This window comes from Sturnus vulgaris, chromosome 22 (genome assembly GCF_052056855.1).
Source record: "Sturnus vulgaris isolate bStuVul1 chromosome 22, bStuVul1.hap1, whole genome shotgun sequence".
Classification (NCBI taxonomy): Eukaryota; Metazoa; Chordata; class Aves; order Passeriformes; family Sturnidae; genus Sturnus; species Sturnus vulgaris.
The window spans coordinates 341467-353989 of record NC_142264.1 but is presented as its reverse complement, the minus strand read 5'-3'; the positions used below and the strand labels follow the sequence as shown (position 1 = coordinate 353989).

At 52.2% G+C, this 12523-nt stretch overlaps 1 protein-coding gene across 2 annotated transcripts in view; it reads left to right on the top strand.

The window, feature by feature from the left end:
• The first annotated feature begins 619 nt into the window (after nucleotides 1-619).
• LMX1B (LIM homeobox transcription factor 1 beta) overlaps nucleotides 620-12523 on the top strand; it is an 82034-nt gene continuing 70130 nt past the window's right edge. For both annotated transcript variants that reach the window (XM_014880013.2, XM_014880012.2), the window contains exons 1-2: nucleotides 620-758; nucleotides 1057-1243. In XM_014880013.2, the coding sequence (XP_014735499.1) occupies nucleotides 620-758; nucleotides 1057-1243 (326 nt within the window). The remainder of the gene's footprint in view (nucleotides 759-1056; nucleotides 1244-12523) is intronic.

Sequence of the window (12523 nt, the reverse complement as noted above, 5' to 3'; positions counted from 1 at the left end):
GGCTGCCCCGGGCGCCGCCGCGCTTCAGGGGCCGCGGGGGCCCGGCGGGGCCAGGGCACTATTTGACGTCGAGGAGACGGATCACCGCGGCGCAGCGATACGCCGCGCACCAATGGAGTTCAAATGTCAGCAAGTTTGAGGAGGGGTGAGGCGCCGGGGGGTGTGTTCCTCCGCCGCGGCCCCTGCTCTAAACGGCGCGGCTCCTCGGGCCGCCGCACGGCTCAGGGGCTGGGAGCGCCGGGAGCCCCGTGCCCCGCCCGGCCCGCGCTCCGCCCGGCACGGCCCGCCCCGGGAGGGCCCTCCGCGCCAAGCAGGGCGTGGGTCCGGCGCTGCCGGCGAGCAGGTGACACCGCGGCTGCCCGGCGCCGTGTGCGCGGCATGTGCGCGCCCGTGTAGCGGGGCGGCCCCATGGGCGGCGGCGCCGGCTCCTGCCTCTGCCCCCCGTCTCTGGAAGCCCGGGCAGGAAACGCTCCTCATGTCTTCCAGATAAAAATAAAAGCGACTCCTTCCTCCCGGCCGCAGAGTGTCCCCGCGCCCGGCCCGACGCGGGGCTGAGCTGGCCCCGCCGCCCGGCAGAGCCTCTCCCCGCCGCCCGGAGCGCCGGGCCGCGCCGCCGCTCATGGACATCGCCACGGGCCCCGAGTCCTTGGAGAGGTGCTTCCCGCGGGGCCCACCGGACTGCGCCAAGATGCTGGACGGCATTAAAATGGAAGACCACCCCCTGCGCTCGGGGCCGGCCACGCTGGGAGTGCTGCTGGGTGAGTTGCCGGTCGCTTCTCGACTACGCCGAGAGCGGCCCCGCGCACCGCTCGGTGCCCGGGGCTGCACTCCGGGGGTCCCGGCCGGTCTGATGCGGACCGTGGCCGCTCAGCCCCTGACCGGTGCGGGGCGCGGGACCGGCGGCAGCCGTCGAGCTCGGTGTTACCGAACGGCTGGAGCGGGCGGACCGCGCTGCCCGGGACGGGGACCGGGGAGCGGGGCCGGGTCGTGTCGGGGCTGGGAGCGGAGCCAGGTGGGGCCGGGGCCGGCGCCTGACGCCGCCGTCTGCCGTTGCAGGGTCGGAGTGCCAGCACCAGGCCGTCTGCGAGGGCTGCCAGCGGCCCATCTCGGACCGGTTCCTGATGCGGGTGAACGAGTCCTCCTGGCATGAGGAGTGCCTACAGTGCGCCGCGTGCCAGCAGGCGCTCACCACCAGCTGCTACTTCCGGGACCGCAAGCTCTACTGCAAGCAGGACTACCAACAGTAAGGGCGCGGGGGGCGGCGGGGGTCCCGCCGGGGCGGCCCGGCCCGGCCCGGGGCGCGCGGCGGACTCCGGGCGTGTTCCCGATCGGGCCGCATCCCCTGCCCGCCGGAGCGGGGCAGCGCGGCACCGGGCTCACGGCTACGGGTGGCGGCCACGGCGAGCGGGGACCCCGGCGTAGGCTGCGAGGCGGGCACGAACGGGACCGAAGACACCGAGCCGTGGCGTCCGACCCAGGCAGGGCGCTGCCCCCCGCCCCGGGCCCGCCGCGGTCCGGTAACCGTGCGGCGCCGTCGGAGGGGACCGCGATGGGGCGGCCCGGCCCGGTTCGGGCTGCGCAGGCAGCGCCGCGCTCGGAGCCGTCCCGCTGCGCTCTCCTGCCCGCCGCAAGCCCCGTCCCGGAGCCGCTCCGCCAGGCCCCAGGCCAGCCCCGGTGCGGAACGGCCGGTGGCACTGCCCGCGGCGGGGCCGGGGCTCGGCGGGACCGGCCCGGTGCCGCGGCCGTCGGGAGCGGCGGGGCCCGGCCGGGGGAGCGGCGGGAGAAGCCAGCGCTGAGCTCGGCCACGGCCCCGGCCCCGCCGCCGCCCGCGCTCTCTCTTATTCCGGCTTTATCCCCAAATGTCAGGCGCTGTCGGGAGCGGCCCCCGCCGCGTCGCGGCCCCGCGCAGGGACGAGCCCGGCCCCGCGCCGGGCCGCCCTCCCCTGCAGAAGCCCACTTCATGCTTGTCACCTAAATTGAGGATCCTTTTTGTGCCGGGAGGGGGGCGAACATGGGCATTTCAATCACTAGGACATAATATGGCTCTGCTAGAAGTCTGGCAACAAACAAAGAACAACAACTATTGGTTTGCATCAACTTTTGTCAGGCATTCAGCAGGCATCCAGAAAGGCCTGAAGTGGCTTAGTGGCAACAATGTGCATTTCATAGCTACAGCATGAAAATCCATCTCCATGGAAACGGGTAGTAAATGCTAACATGACATGCTGAGTATAAATATTGTGAGGGTTATAACTCTTGTATAAATGGCCCAGATAAATGTCCCCCTGTTTAGGAATTACAACAAAACATGTTATTTCATGCTGCAGCCCTCGCTAGCTCCCAGAGAGTCCTGCATGGCCCGGGCACTGTGCATGGGAATAACTCAAGGCTGGCCCGTGGGCTGCCGCCATCCCGCCCTTGTGGGGCTGGGGCTGCGAGACCTTTAGGGTTTTCTCGTGCCTGCTTTAGAGAGCCCGTCCACGGCCTTTGCCTTTCATTTCTACACAAAATAAACCACCCTGTGGTAGCTGTAGTTGTAGATCGGTGAAACTTCTTTTTCTGTAGGTAGAAACACCTTACGTATTTTTGTTAATTAGTAAAGAATGTTGAATAGTCTTCAGGCTACCTAAAAAAGCATTATTTGGCAATGTAAACATTTACATTAATTGCAAATAAATGTACCCTCTAAGTTCCCAGCTTTAGTTTCTGTAAAATAAAGAATTGTACTTAGTGACCTAAAAAGCAAGATCAGAGACTATTGCTTTGTAAAACAAAAATACTTTTCTGACTGAAAACAGAATCGTTACTGCTTCAGAACTTCCCGTATTACCAAAAGCGTCCAGTTGTAGGGGGGCAAAATGGGGTAACCAGGCTGCCGAGCAATAAAAAGATATCAACATGTTGGCCTTTGTTGAATCCCAGCACCTAGTGTGACATGACATGGTGCCCTGCTGCGTGTGCCCCCGAGGACTGACAGCGGCAGCGGCTCACGGGAAGGGGAGGGGAGACACGCTAAATCAGAATTTGTTTTCTCTGAGATTTTATTAGCCCGAAAGAGCAAATATGTGAAACTGTGCTGACACGGATTGTGTGCCCTTTCAGAGCTGGAGGAATATTCGTTTATGGTAGCTGGAGGATAAAAATAGCTGTGTGTCCGTGCGAGTGGCCCTGGGCTGTGCAGTGCAGAGGGGCAGTTTCATCCAGCACACGGTGGGGACCGAAGCCAGGAGCGAGCCGTGAGAGGCAACTTCACAGGGAGGATGTGGGACAGCGGGATGGGAAATGCCTTGGGGTACTGAGATGGAATGGAACCGGTACGGAGGAAGACAGGGATCACAATTATCAGATGCTTTTTGTTATCCTGAGTCCTATTTACAGATATCTGGTGAAATTAAGAAAAAAAAAAGAAAAAAAAAAAAAAAAGGAGAATAAAGTTCGCTTAAATATCTCAGTTCCTGAAATTTGCCTTAAATAGATTTTTCTGTATGTAGTAGTGTAATTTTAAAGGTCAGATTTCTCCAGAACTCCCAGGACTATAATCAAGTGCTGTGTATATATCTTTGGGAAAATGGTGTCTCATCTTTCTAATGAAAGCAAGCTTCTGATGGGTCAGATATCAGACCTTACACCTTTCCCTGGGTCAGGAATGATTGCTGCCCATCCTTGGATGAGGGCATTTCACATTAGGGGGAAGGGTGAAAACAGTTTTTATTTTTTCATTTCTTTCTTTCTTTTTTTTTTCTTTTTTTTTTTTTTTTAAAGAAAAATATTGGCTGTGTGAAGCTTCTCTTATGCTTGGAATGTTACAGCAAGTCCTGGGGGAGGTGGATTAGTAGCCCAAGCCCAGTTTGAAGTAGTCAGAGGTGCCTGATAAATGTAATTTATCACAAAAAGATCATCAGTATGTCAGTGGGATAAGCTGGGCATGTATTTTGGTCTCTTTTTAAAGATGAAATTCAACACGTTCTTGCATGAGGACATACTAATGTTTTGAGTTAAGGCAAAGTACTTATTTTGCTAAAATTTAGGATTTTGAGGGTCAGGTGCATTTGATGGCAAGGCTTCTAAGAAAAAAAAAAAAAAAAAAAGAGCAGTGGCACCAAGGAAAGCTGGCTTTCACAAGCCCCAGTCAAGCAGAATCTCTTTTATTTTAATTAGAACTTTGCCAAATTGCTGCACTTTTGGAACCTTACACTTACACTGTGTTTTTTTTTTTTAAAAGAAGTTTTCTTTCTGACAAACTGAAACCTTCAGAATTATTTTTTTTTTTCAGAAATAGAAGGCTTGTGGTATTTTAGTTCTTTGCTGAAATGAATTTACTTATTGTATCATTCATAACAGTGCTTTCTACTACAAAATATTAGTATTTAGCTACATTTCTTTACCATTTGTGCAATTCCTTTTTTGGTTTCTTTTGTTTGTTTTTTTTTGGGTTTGTTTTTTTGTTTTTGTTTTTTTTTTTTTTAATTGTGCTTTTCTGGTTTGTTTTTCTCTTACTGCCCAGTGTTATATAACGATTTGCCCTAGTTCTTGCTGCTAGTAAAAAAAGATATGTTATGAAAAAAACCCGTTCAGGATATATATTTCATATGTAAGCAATGCATATAACTTATAGAAAGAATTGTATTCCTGTTTTAGTTTTGGAAATAAAGGCTCTAAAAGAGGTTTTTATTCAAGGGACCAGATAACAAACACCCACAGCTGCTATTTCATAATTTTTCATTAATGCATTCTAAGTTTTGCTTGGGGTGACAAAGAGAAATATTCAGGCTTTTGTTCTTTTAGATGTGTCAGGTATTGTTTTAGCATCACTTCTGGGTGCTATTAAAAAAAGACACGCCATGTATTTCTATTCTTCATCTTTGGGTCCTTCCTTGTCGCTGGCTGGGCTTGGTTTTGCTGTGCAGTCAGCGCGGAGCAACACGTCCCTCGCAGGAAGGAAAGGAAACCCCATGAAGCCTCGGTGCTGCGGGGAAGCCTTGCCCTCTCCAGATTTTGGGAATGCTTTCACGCCAGCGTAACACGGAGGCTGATGTTTCTCAGTTCAGTCGCGTTTTAGATTCAAAATTTAGCAAAATCTTGCGGTGGGTGAGCGCCGCTCGGGTTTGTGAGTTCTCGCAGAGCAGGGGCTGTGGAATGTGGTGGGAGCCGGGAGCAGCAGGGACCGAGGCTCCCGGGTTCTGCTGCAGGCACAGCGGACAAAAGCAATCTGCTAACGGCAGGATCTGATGTGTTTCCAGCGTTCCTGTTTTATTTTTAGCGGAGGAGCTGCTCGGCTCCTGGGTGCAGTGGTGCAGCCCCGAGAGCTCAGCAGAACCGGGGGATTCCTTCGCCCTGTGCCGGCCGGGCACTGTCCTTGTGCGCGGGTCCCTGGGAGCCAGCACAGAAACCAGGTGAACCTTAGAGACAGGAGTAGCCTAAGCTACGTGGAGTAATGATTAAAGTTGTCTCATCCACTCAAAACGCTTCTCCAAGTCACTGCGATACTCTGGCATTTTTTCTGAAAATCCCACCAGCCCTGCACCATCGGTCTCATCAGCCCCATAAAAACTCCTCTGTGCGATCAGACTTTTGTGGCATCCCGAGGCAGCCCCAGAGCGGAGCGCTGAGGAAATGTGGCTGTTATTCCAGCCGCTGACGTCAGCGAGTGGCCGAGCCGGGCCCCCGCGGGTCCCCCGGGCCGGGTTCGGTCCCCTCGGGTCCCCCGAGCCGGGCTCGGTCCCCTCCGGTCCCCCGGACCGAGCTCTGTCCCCTCGGGTTCCCCTGGCCGGGTTCGGTCCCCTCCGGTCCCCGGGGCCGGGCTCGGTCCCCGCGGGTCCCCCGGGCCGGGCTCGGTCCCCGCGGGTGGCAGTGGCCCCGGTCGCACCTCGGCCGCGCTGGCCACGGGCCACCCGCTGGGCCGGGGCTGGGCTGCCTGAGCGCTGGCGGGGATCTGGGATGGAATGTGTTTGCAGGATTTGGGGAGACATTTTGGTTTGCTGCTGCAAGCACTGTAACGTTGGACAAAATAATTGCAATGGAAAGACGCGATTTGCACTGATCCGTGGCAGAAAACGATAGGGAAGATCTTTGTGCAGTATAGACAATATGCAATTAAATTAACAGAAGTATAATTTATAGCGCTTTCCTTTTACCCCGAGAAAAAAAAAGAAGTCATAGATGTGAAATACATTGCAAAATTTTCTTCACTTATTATAACAAACAGGAGTATTCTACATTCTGTTTAGAAACCGAGTCTTTTATTTTTTGGTCTAAATTTTTGAGGTAGTTCAAAGGCATGCAACCCCTTTCCAACTATCAATAATATATCATGATTAAACAGCTGGATTACAATGTCTCTTTTGAAAACTAATTATGTTATTAGTGTATTTCAATGGTAAATACACACCCCTGTCACTTTCCTCCGTTTTGGAGCAGCCTGTAAAGCCTGGTATCTCCTAAAGTGCTCACTGCTCTGCTGAACCTGAAAATGGGGGGGGGGGGGGGGGGGGCAGATTTAGCCAAGGCTGCTTCATTTGATCACAGAAGTATCGGGAGGAAAAAAGAGTATGCTTTTCCTTACGCAGCTGTGATTTTAAAAATTATTTTTATTTTTTTTTCATTCCAGACAAAATTAGGATTTATACTGAATCTGCTATTTCTCGCAGTAACAGGAACTGATTCAATTTTATTTAGTGCCTCTTTCTTTTGGAATGGCGAGGGATTGTTGGGAGGAGACCTGAGCCCCCCGCGCTCGGTGCGGGAGCTCGGGGAGGTCGCGGCGCTCCAGGAGCGCTGGGGCCCTCCCGGCTGGAAGGGAACCCTGGCCGGGGCCGCAGCCCCAGCACAGCCGGCCGGCCCTGGCGTGGCTCGGGGGGCGATCTCGGGGCGAGCGGGAGGGCTCGGGGGCTGCTCGGGGTTTGCTGTCCGTGCCGGGCCGAGCTGGGTCCGTGCTGGGCCGAGCTGGGTCCGTGCTGGGCTGAGCTGGGTCCGTGCCGGGCTGGGCTGGGTCCGTGCTGGGCCGAGCTGGGTCCGTGCTGGGCTGAGCTGGGTCCGTGCTGGGCTGAGCTGGGTCCGTGCCGGGCCGAGCTGGGTCCGTGCTGGGCTGAGCTGGGTCCGTGCTGGGCTGGGCTGGGTCCGTGCTGGGCCGAGCTGGGTCCGTGCTGGGCTGAGCTGGGTCCGTGCTGGGCTGAGCTGGGTCCGTGCCGGGCCGAGCTGGGTCCGTGCTGGGCTGAGCTGGGTCCGTGCTGGGCTGAGCTGGGTCCGTGCTCGGAGCTCCGGGGGCTCGGGGCAGCTCGGGCACAGCGAGCAGAGTAAATACAGCAGCGACATTTCAGGGCAAAATTAGCAGAGGATTTCACACGGCTCGGGCCAGCTTGGACCGTGCCACAGGTTGCATAAAATGCAGAGTCAGAGCAAGGCTGTGGATTTCAAAGCCCAGCAAAAAGGCCGCTGCTGCGTCCTCTGTACAAGGTGTACGAGGGCGCAGGACAGACTTGCAAAAGACAGAAAAATTCCCTTTGCCTACAGTTTTTTCCCCCACATTGTAAGTCGTGTTAATGCTCAAGTGAAGTAAGAAACAAGCAAATAAATAAATAAAACGGAGAAGTGACTTGATCAGCAATCTCCAGTAAAGGTAAACAAACCAGGTATTGCTCTGGTATGGTTTGGTGTGGTAGGAAGGGGTTTTGGCATGATTTGGGGTGATTACATTACTCACAAGGCAAAGATTGACTCATAATGAAATGACAGTTTCTTGTTCATTGCAGACATGAAATTTCCACATTTGTTTTGAAACAAAGGACAAGATTAGTTATAAGTAACCATGTGTTGTGAGCCCCAACAGCTGAGTCTGCAGCAGCCAAACGAGGGAACTATAGGAGTCTGGAGATAAATGGGTGCAATTAGGAACAGAATTTTCTTTTCTCCAGGTGAATTGAAATAACTAAATGAAGTGGGCAGGAAGCTTTTATTGAATATCCACCTTGCAGACTGTGTAGTTGTGGTTTGGAATAGCCAAAGCTATGAATGAAAACTGATCTTTTTGATAAAAAAGTCTTAGAATTTATTTAGAAAGCAGAGATGTTTTCTGAGTTATGGTATTTTATAAAATGTAACAGGGAGATAACCTCATTTTGCAGCAGTGGAGCTTTAACAACACTGGTTACATTTGGGAAGCAGACATCACTTTTCTCCATTAGTAACCAAGTAAAAAAAATACATTAACTGCTTCACATCTAACTTAAAATAAATGTTAAAAGTCAAGCTAGACTTCTGAGTCTGAGAGGAAAAAGTATAAAAGAGAAAAAAGATGAAAATACTCATAAGGTAAAATGAGCCTGAGTGTTTGTTTGAAATGCAGTGTTAGTATTTCTAACATGCTAAGATAGATCTGAATCTTCACCGCCTGGTTCAGGCAAATTATTCACTGGTTTTAGAAGCCTCTTTAAATTTACTAGAAAATTGAGACAGATATTCGACTTTTTTTTTTTTTTTTAATATTTTTACATATCAACCTTACGTTTACTTTACATTCCTGGACTCGCTTTAGCTAAACTTCTACTTCTTAAACACAGCAGTGCCTTCCCCGTGCCTTGCTCTTGGGCAGAGCTGCAGCATGAGAGCCGAGCCCAGCAGCCGGGTGGGAGCACGAGGCTCCTGCCCTGCGCCTCAGCAGGCTGCCCTGAAACAGCCATTTTGCAAAACAGAGGCTGGCTGTTAAAATCCACATTTCTGGTGACTGCTTCGTGCTCTTCCATGGCCCAGGCGTTCCCCGAATGGATGTGCTGCCATGGCCCTGTTTTGTGTAGCTCTGAGGAGGAGCGCCATGTGCCGTGTGTTGTGCAGCTCTAATGCAGATGATTTTGAAGCAAACCCCTTGGAATGAAGTATTTGCTGGTGGTCACCGGGAGGTGTGTGCTGTCTCGGGAGGGTGCAGTGTTGAGGTCAGCGCTGCCACTGGCAGCTCTGGCTGCCCCAGCCCTCTTGTGCCCGGCTCACCACCTCGCACAGAACGGGGGTTTTACCTTTCAAAAACTATTTGCCTCTGGGCATCGCACAAGTAGACTTTTCTGAGATTGTATTACAGTAAAGGGATTGTTAATATGACTAATTTCGGTTCGTTATTTTCTTGGGCTTGGAATTTTATAGTGATCTCCCTCACAGATACAGCAGAACTGCTGTAGCACAAATTGATTAAATGCCCTTGATATGAGCATAAATAAGGTATAGCACATTTCTTCAGGACTTGATTAGTGTTTGTGCTCTGATTCTCCTGTAGCAGGCAAATAGAGTACTTGTCCGTGAAGGTCATTTCTTTGCTTCCAAAACATAATATTTTCTTTAATATGCACGCAATTTTCCTCTGCAAACATTGACATGAACTTGTGAACATGCAATTCCTATTGGCTTCAGTGAGAGCCATCCTCGCTCATCAAAGGAGGGAATTTGGCTCTTGATTTTACTGCAATCAGTGTTTTATTTATAATGTACAAGAGTGCACGTGCACTCTCCCAGTAAGAGCTGATGGGATTTATGTGCACATGCTGAGGACCAAATCCTCCTGGTAGCTGTCAGGAAGTTTACTTTCACATGCTTGTTCCTTGGTGTAACCTGAATCACCATTCACTGAAGACAAAAACAAAACAAGACCAAACAAAGAATAACTGTCTGCATCAGTATTTTTTTTTTTTTATTGGGGCAGTTGTTACTTTCATCATGTTACTTTTAGTATCATGATAGGGAACAAGCAAGCTTGAATTTGCAGGAGCAGCTATGAATATCCTTTTAAAGCGTTTTTGGTTACTACCAGGGATTACTCTGACGGAGAGAAGCACCAGTGCTCTTTAGAAGCTGGCACTGGTGCATTCCTTTGTGTTAGTGAGGGAGAAGTGTGGTGCAGCCCGTGGATGGGGACAGTGAGATAGGGACAGGATGATGGAGAGAGTTTGATGGGGACAGGTTGATGGGAACAGTTTGATGGGGACAGTTTGATGGGGACAGGCTGATGGGGACAGGTTGGTGGGGACAGGTTGGTGGGGACAGGTTGGTGGGGAGGGCTCTCTGGTCCCCAGCAGAGGAGCTCAGCAGGGTGCTGGGCTCAGCTGGAGCCCAGGTCCAGCAGCTCTGTGGGACTGGACCCTTGGGCTGTGGCACAGCACCTGCCAAAGCTCATTAGTGAGAAAGGCCAAGTTCTCCTCCAACACTGACCCCCAGAACAATTGTGTCTAACCCGTGAGATCCTGGCAGATCGATGTGCTCAGGGTGCTGGGCTTTGGGGTGAGGCTGGTGGCTCACAAGGGTCCAAAGCCCCGGGCTGTGGTGGATGGATGGCAGCTGGAGCTCCCTGCCTGTGTGGGGGGGGTCATGCAGGTTACCTGTGCAGGTGAGTCTGCTGGTCTTCCAGCCTTTCTGACTTTTCAGAAAAGGAAGAGCTGATCCTCCCCCCTCCTCCACGCCACTCTTAATAATCATGGTTTGCAGACTAAATATCTGTTCCATGAGTGTTTGTGTATACTTGCAAGCTTGAGCCAGTACCTGCCATCCCTGTGGAGCCCCCCTGGATGCAGAGTGTCTGTGGGGCTGGCACTGCCTTCTCCAGCAACTGTCAGCAGCCAGGGACATTCCCTGCACAGAGGGGCTGATGCTGCCACTCCACGGGCCCTGGGCAGGGGCTTGAGCCAGCAAATCCTTGCCCCCAGCAGCGCCAGTGAAGCCGATTGCCCTGGCGTGCAGCAGCTTGCCGTGTCATGCAAGGTCAGTTTACCTGACAGCAAGTGTCTAGGGAGGGCTCGGTGGAGCTGCTCACTGCAGGTTTTGGGGATGTGGCTTCCTCTGGCAGTAAGAAAAGTTTCCCCTATGGAGTTTGACCCTGTGGAGTCAGGTCCCACTCACACCAGAATTTATATGGGAAGTGTGGTGGGACCCACCTGAACATTAGCACCAGCAGTGAGGCTGGTTAAACAGTGCAAAAACACAAATGGAGTAAAACGATTATAGGGAAGAAGTCCAGTGTAATCTCGCAGCAATGCTATCTCTGCACAGCATTATTTGTTTGAACCTGCCAGGCTCACTGCTTGGAGCTGCAGCAAACAAGTGATTCAGCTGATGGGAGCAGAAAGTGTTAACAGCACTGGCAGCTCCTTTGGTAATGGAGGAACAGGCAGATCCTGCTACCAGCCATTCCTGCTGCATCCTGGCTGCTCCTGGCTGGAGCTGCTGAGGAACAAAGTTCCACGGAGGAGGCAGAGTTTGTATTTCAGCAGCAGCTTTCCCCTCTTGCCCTGGGGCTGCAGGGGCGTGCATGACCTCTGTGGGGTGGCTGGGATTCTGTGGGGTGTCCTGAGCTGCAGGGAGCCAGCACTCTCTGGGGTGTCCAGCTCCCACCAGCTCCTTCCATCTCGCCTCGCCTCGCAGCCCGTGCTGGGGCTCGTTCCCAGCACGGTTTTGTGAGTGTAGAATAAATTAGCCATAATGGCGCCTGCATTAATTTTATGTGGGAGAATCCCCAGGGATTCCAGAGCAATTACAGGGAGTGCAGTCTTGCCCAGTGCAGCGTCCTTCCCGTCCTGCTGCTGCTCCCCACGGAGGGAAGCAGCAGCCAGAGGGGACAGCAGGGCTGGGTGCTGCAGTGCTGGTAGCTGCAGCATCCCTGGTGGCCAGTGCAGGTGCTCTGTGGTCCCACTGCCCTGCACTGCTGGCCCAGGGTGCCTGCACTGAGTGCCGGCAGCAGCTGAAGTGACCTGCAGAAAGGCTGGAAAGCAGGCCCAAGGCAAGCGTGCTGTCTTGGCTTCATTCATGTCCCTTGAACACTGTTTTTTTGGGTAATTGAAGCTTGTCCCATTTGTGGCTTTTTTCTTAAAAAATCAGCTCATGCTTTGGCAGGGGTTTGTCTGAGTGTGTAGTGAAACCTTCAATGATGAGAGCTGTAATGTTCAGTTTGTTGGATGCCACAATTAAACCTCAGGTTTTTCACCCAGCCATCCTAGAGCTAATTGGGCGTTGTCACTCAGGCAGGAATACACACAAACAAGGGCAATCCACTGCCCTGGACCCCAACAACGTGATTTTCATCACCTTACCAGTCTTTGGGGAGTCTTCAGCTTCCATCTGGAAGTACCTTCAACCCTTTCCACCTACAGATCTTGAAACAGCTATAACAGAGAGAAAACCAAAATTACATGGAGTTTATTGCCATTGCAGAAGGAAAAAAGTGTTTGAAAAAGTTTATTCAGGAAGCCAAGGGAAGTTAAGTGGGGGACATTTGCCATTTCATCAGTCTGTTGGTGATAGCCATTCATGTCATAAATGACTTGTGTCATTTGATGCCAAAAATAACACAATTTTCCTCCCCAAAGGCCTATAGGGTTTTTTTGCAATAAATGTTTATTTGTTAATAATATACTTTAAACAGTCCACCCTTGACCTCAAGTCTCCAAAAGAATCCATCTTCTCTCTGAAAAAATCCTGCAAAGTTTGTGTAATTTTTTCTGGGAAGGTGTAATTGATGGCAGTGAAGGGCAGTGTGTTTGCTTTAACTACTGCA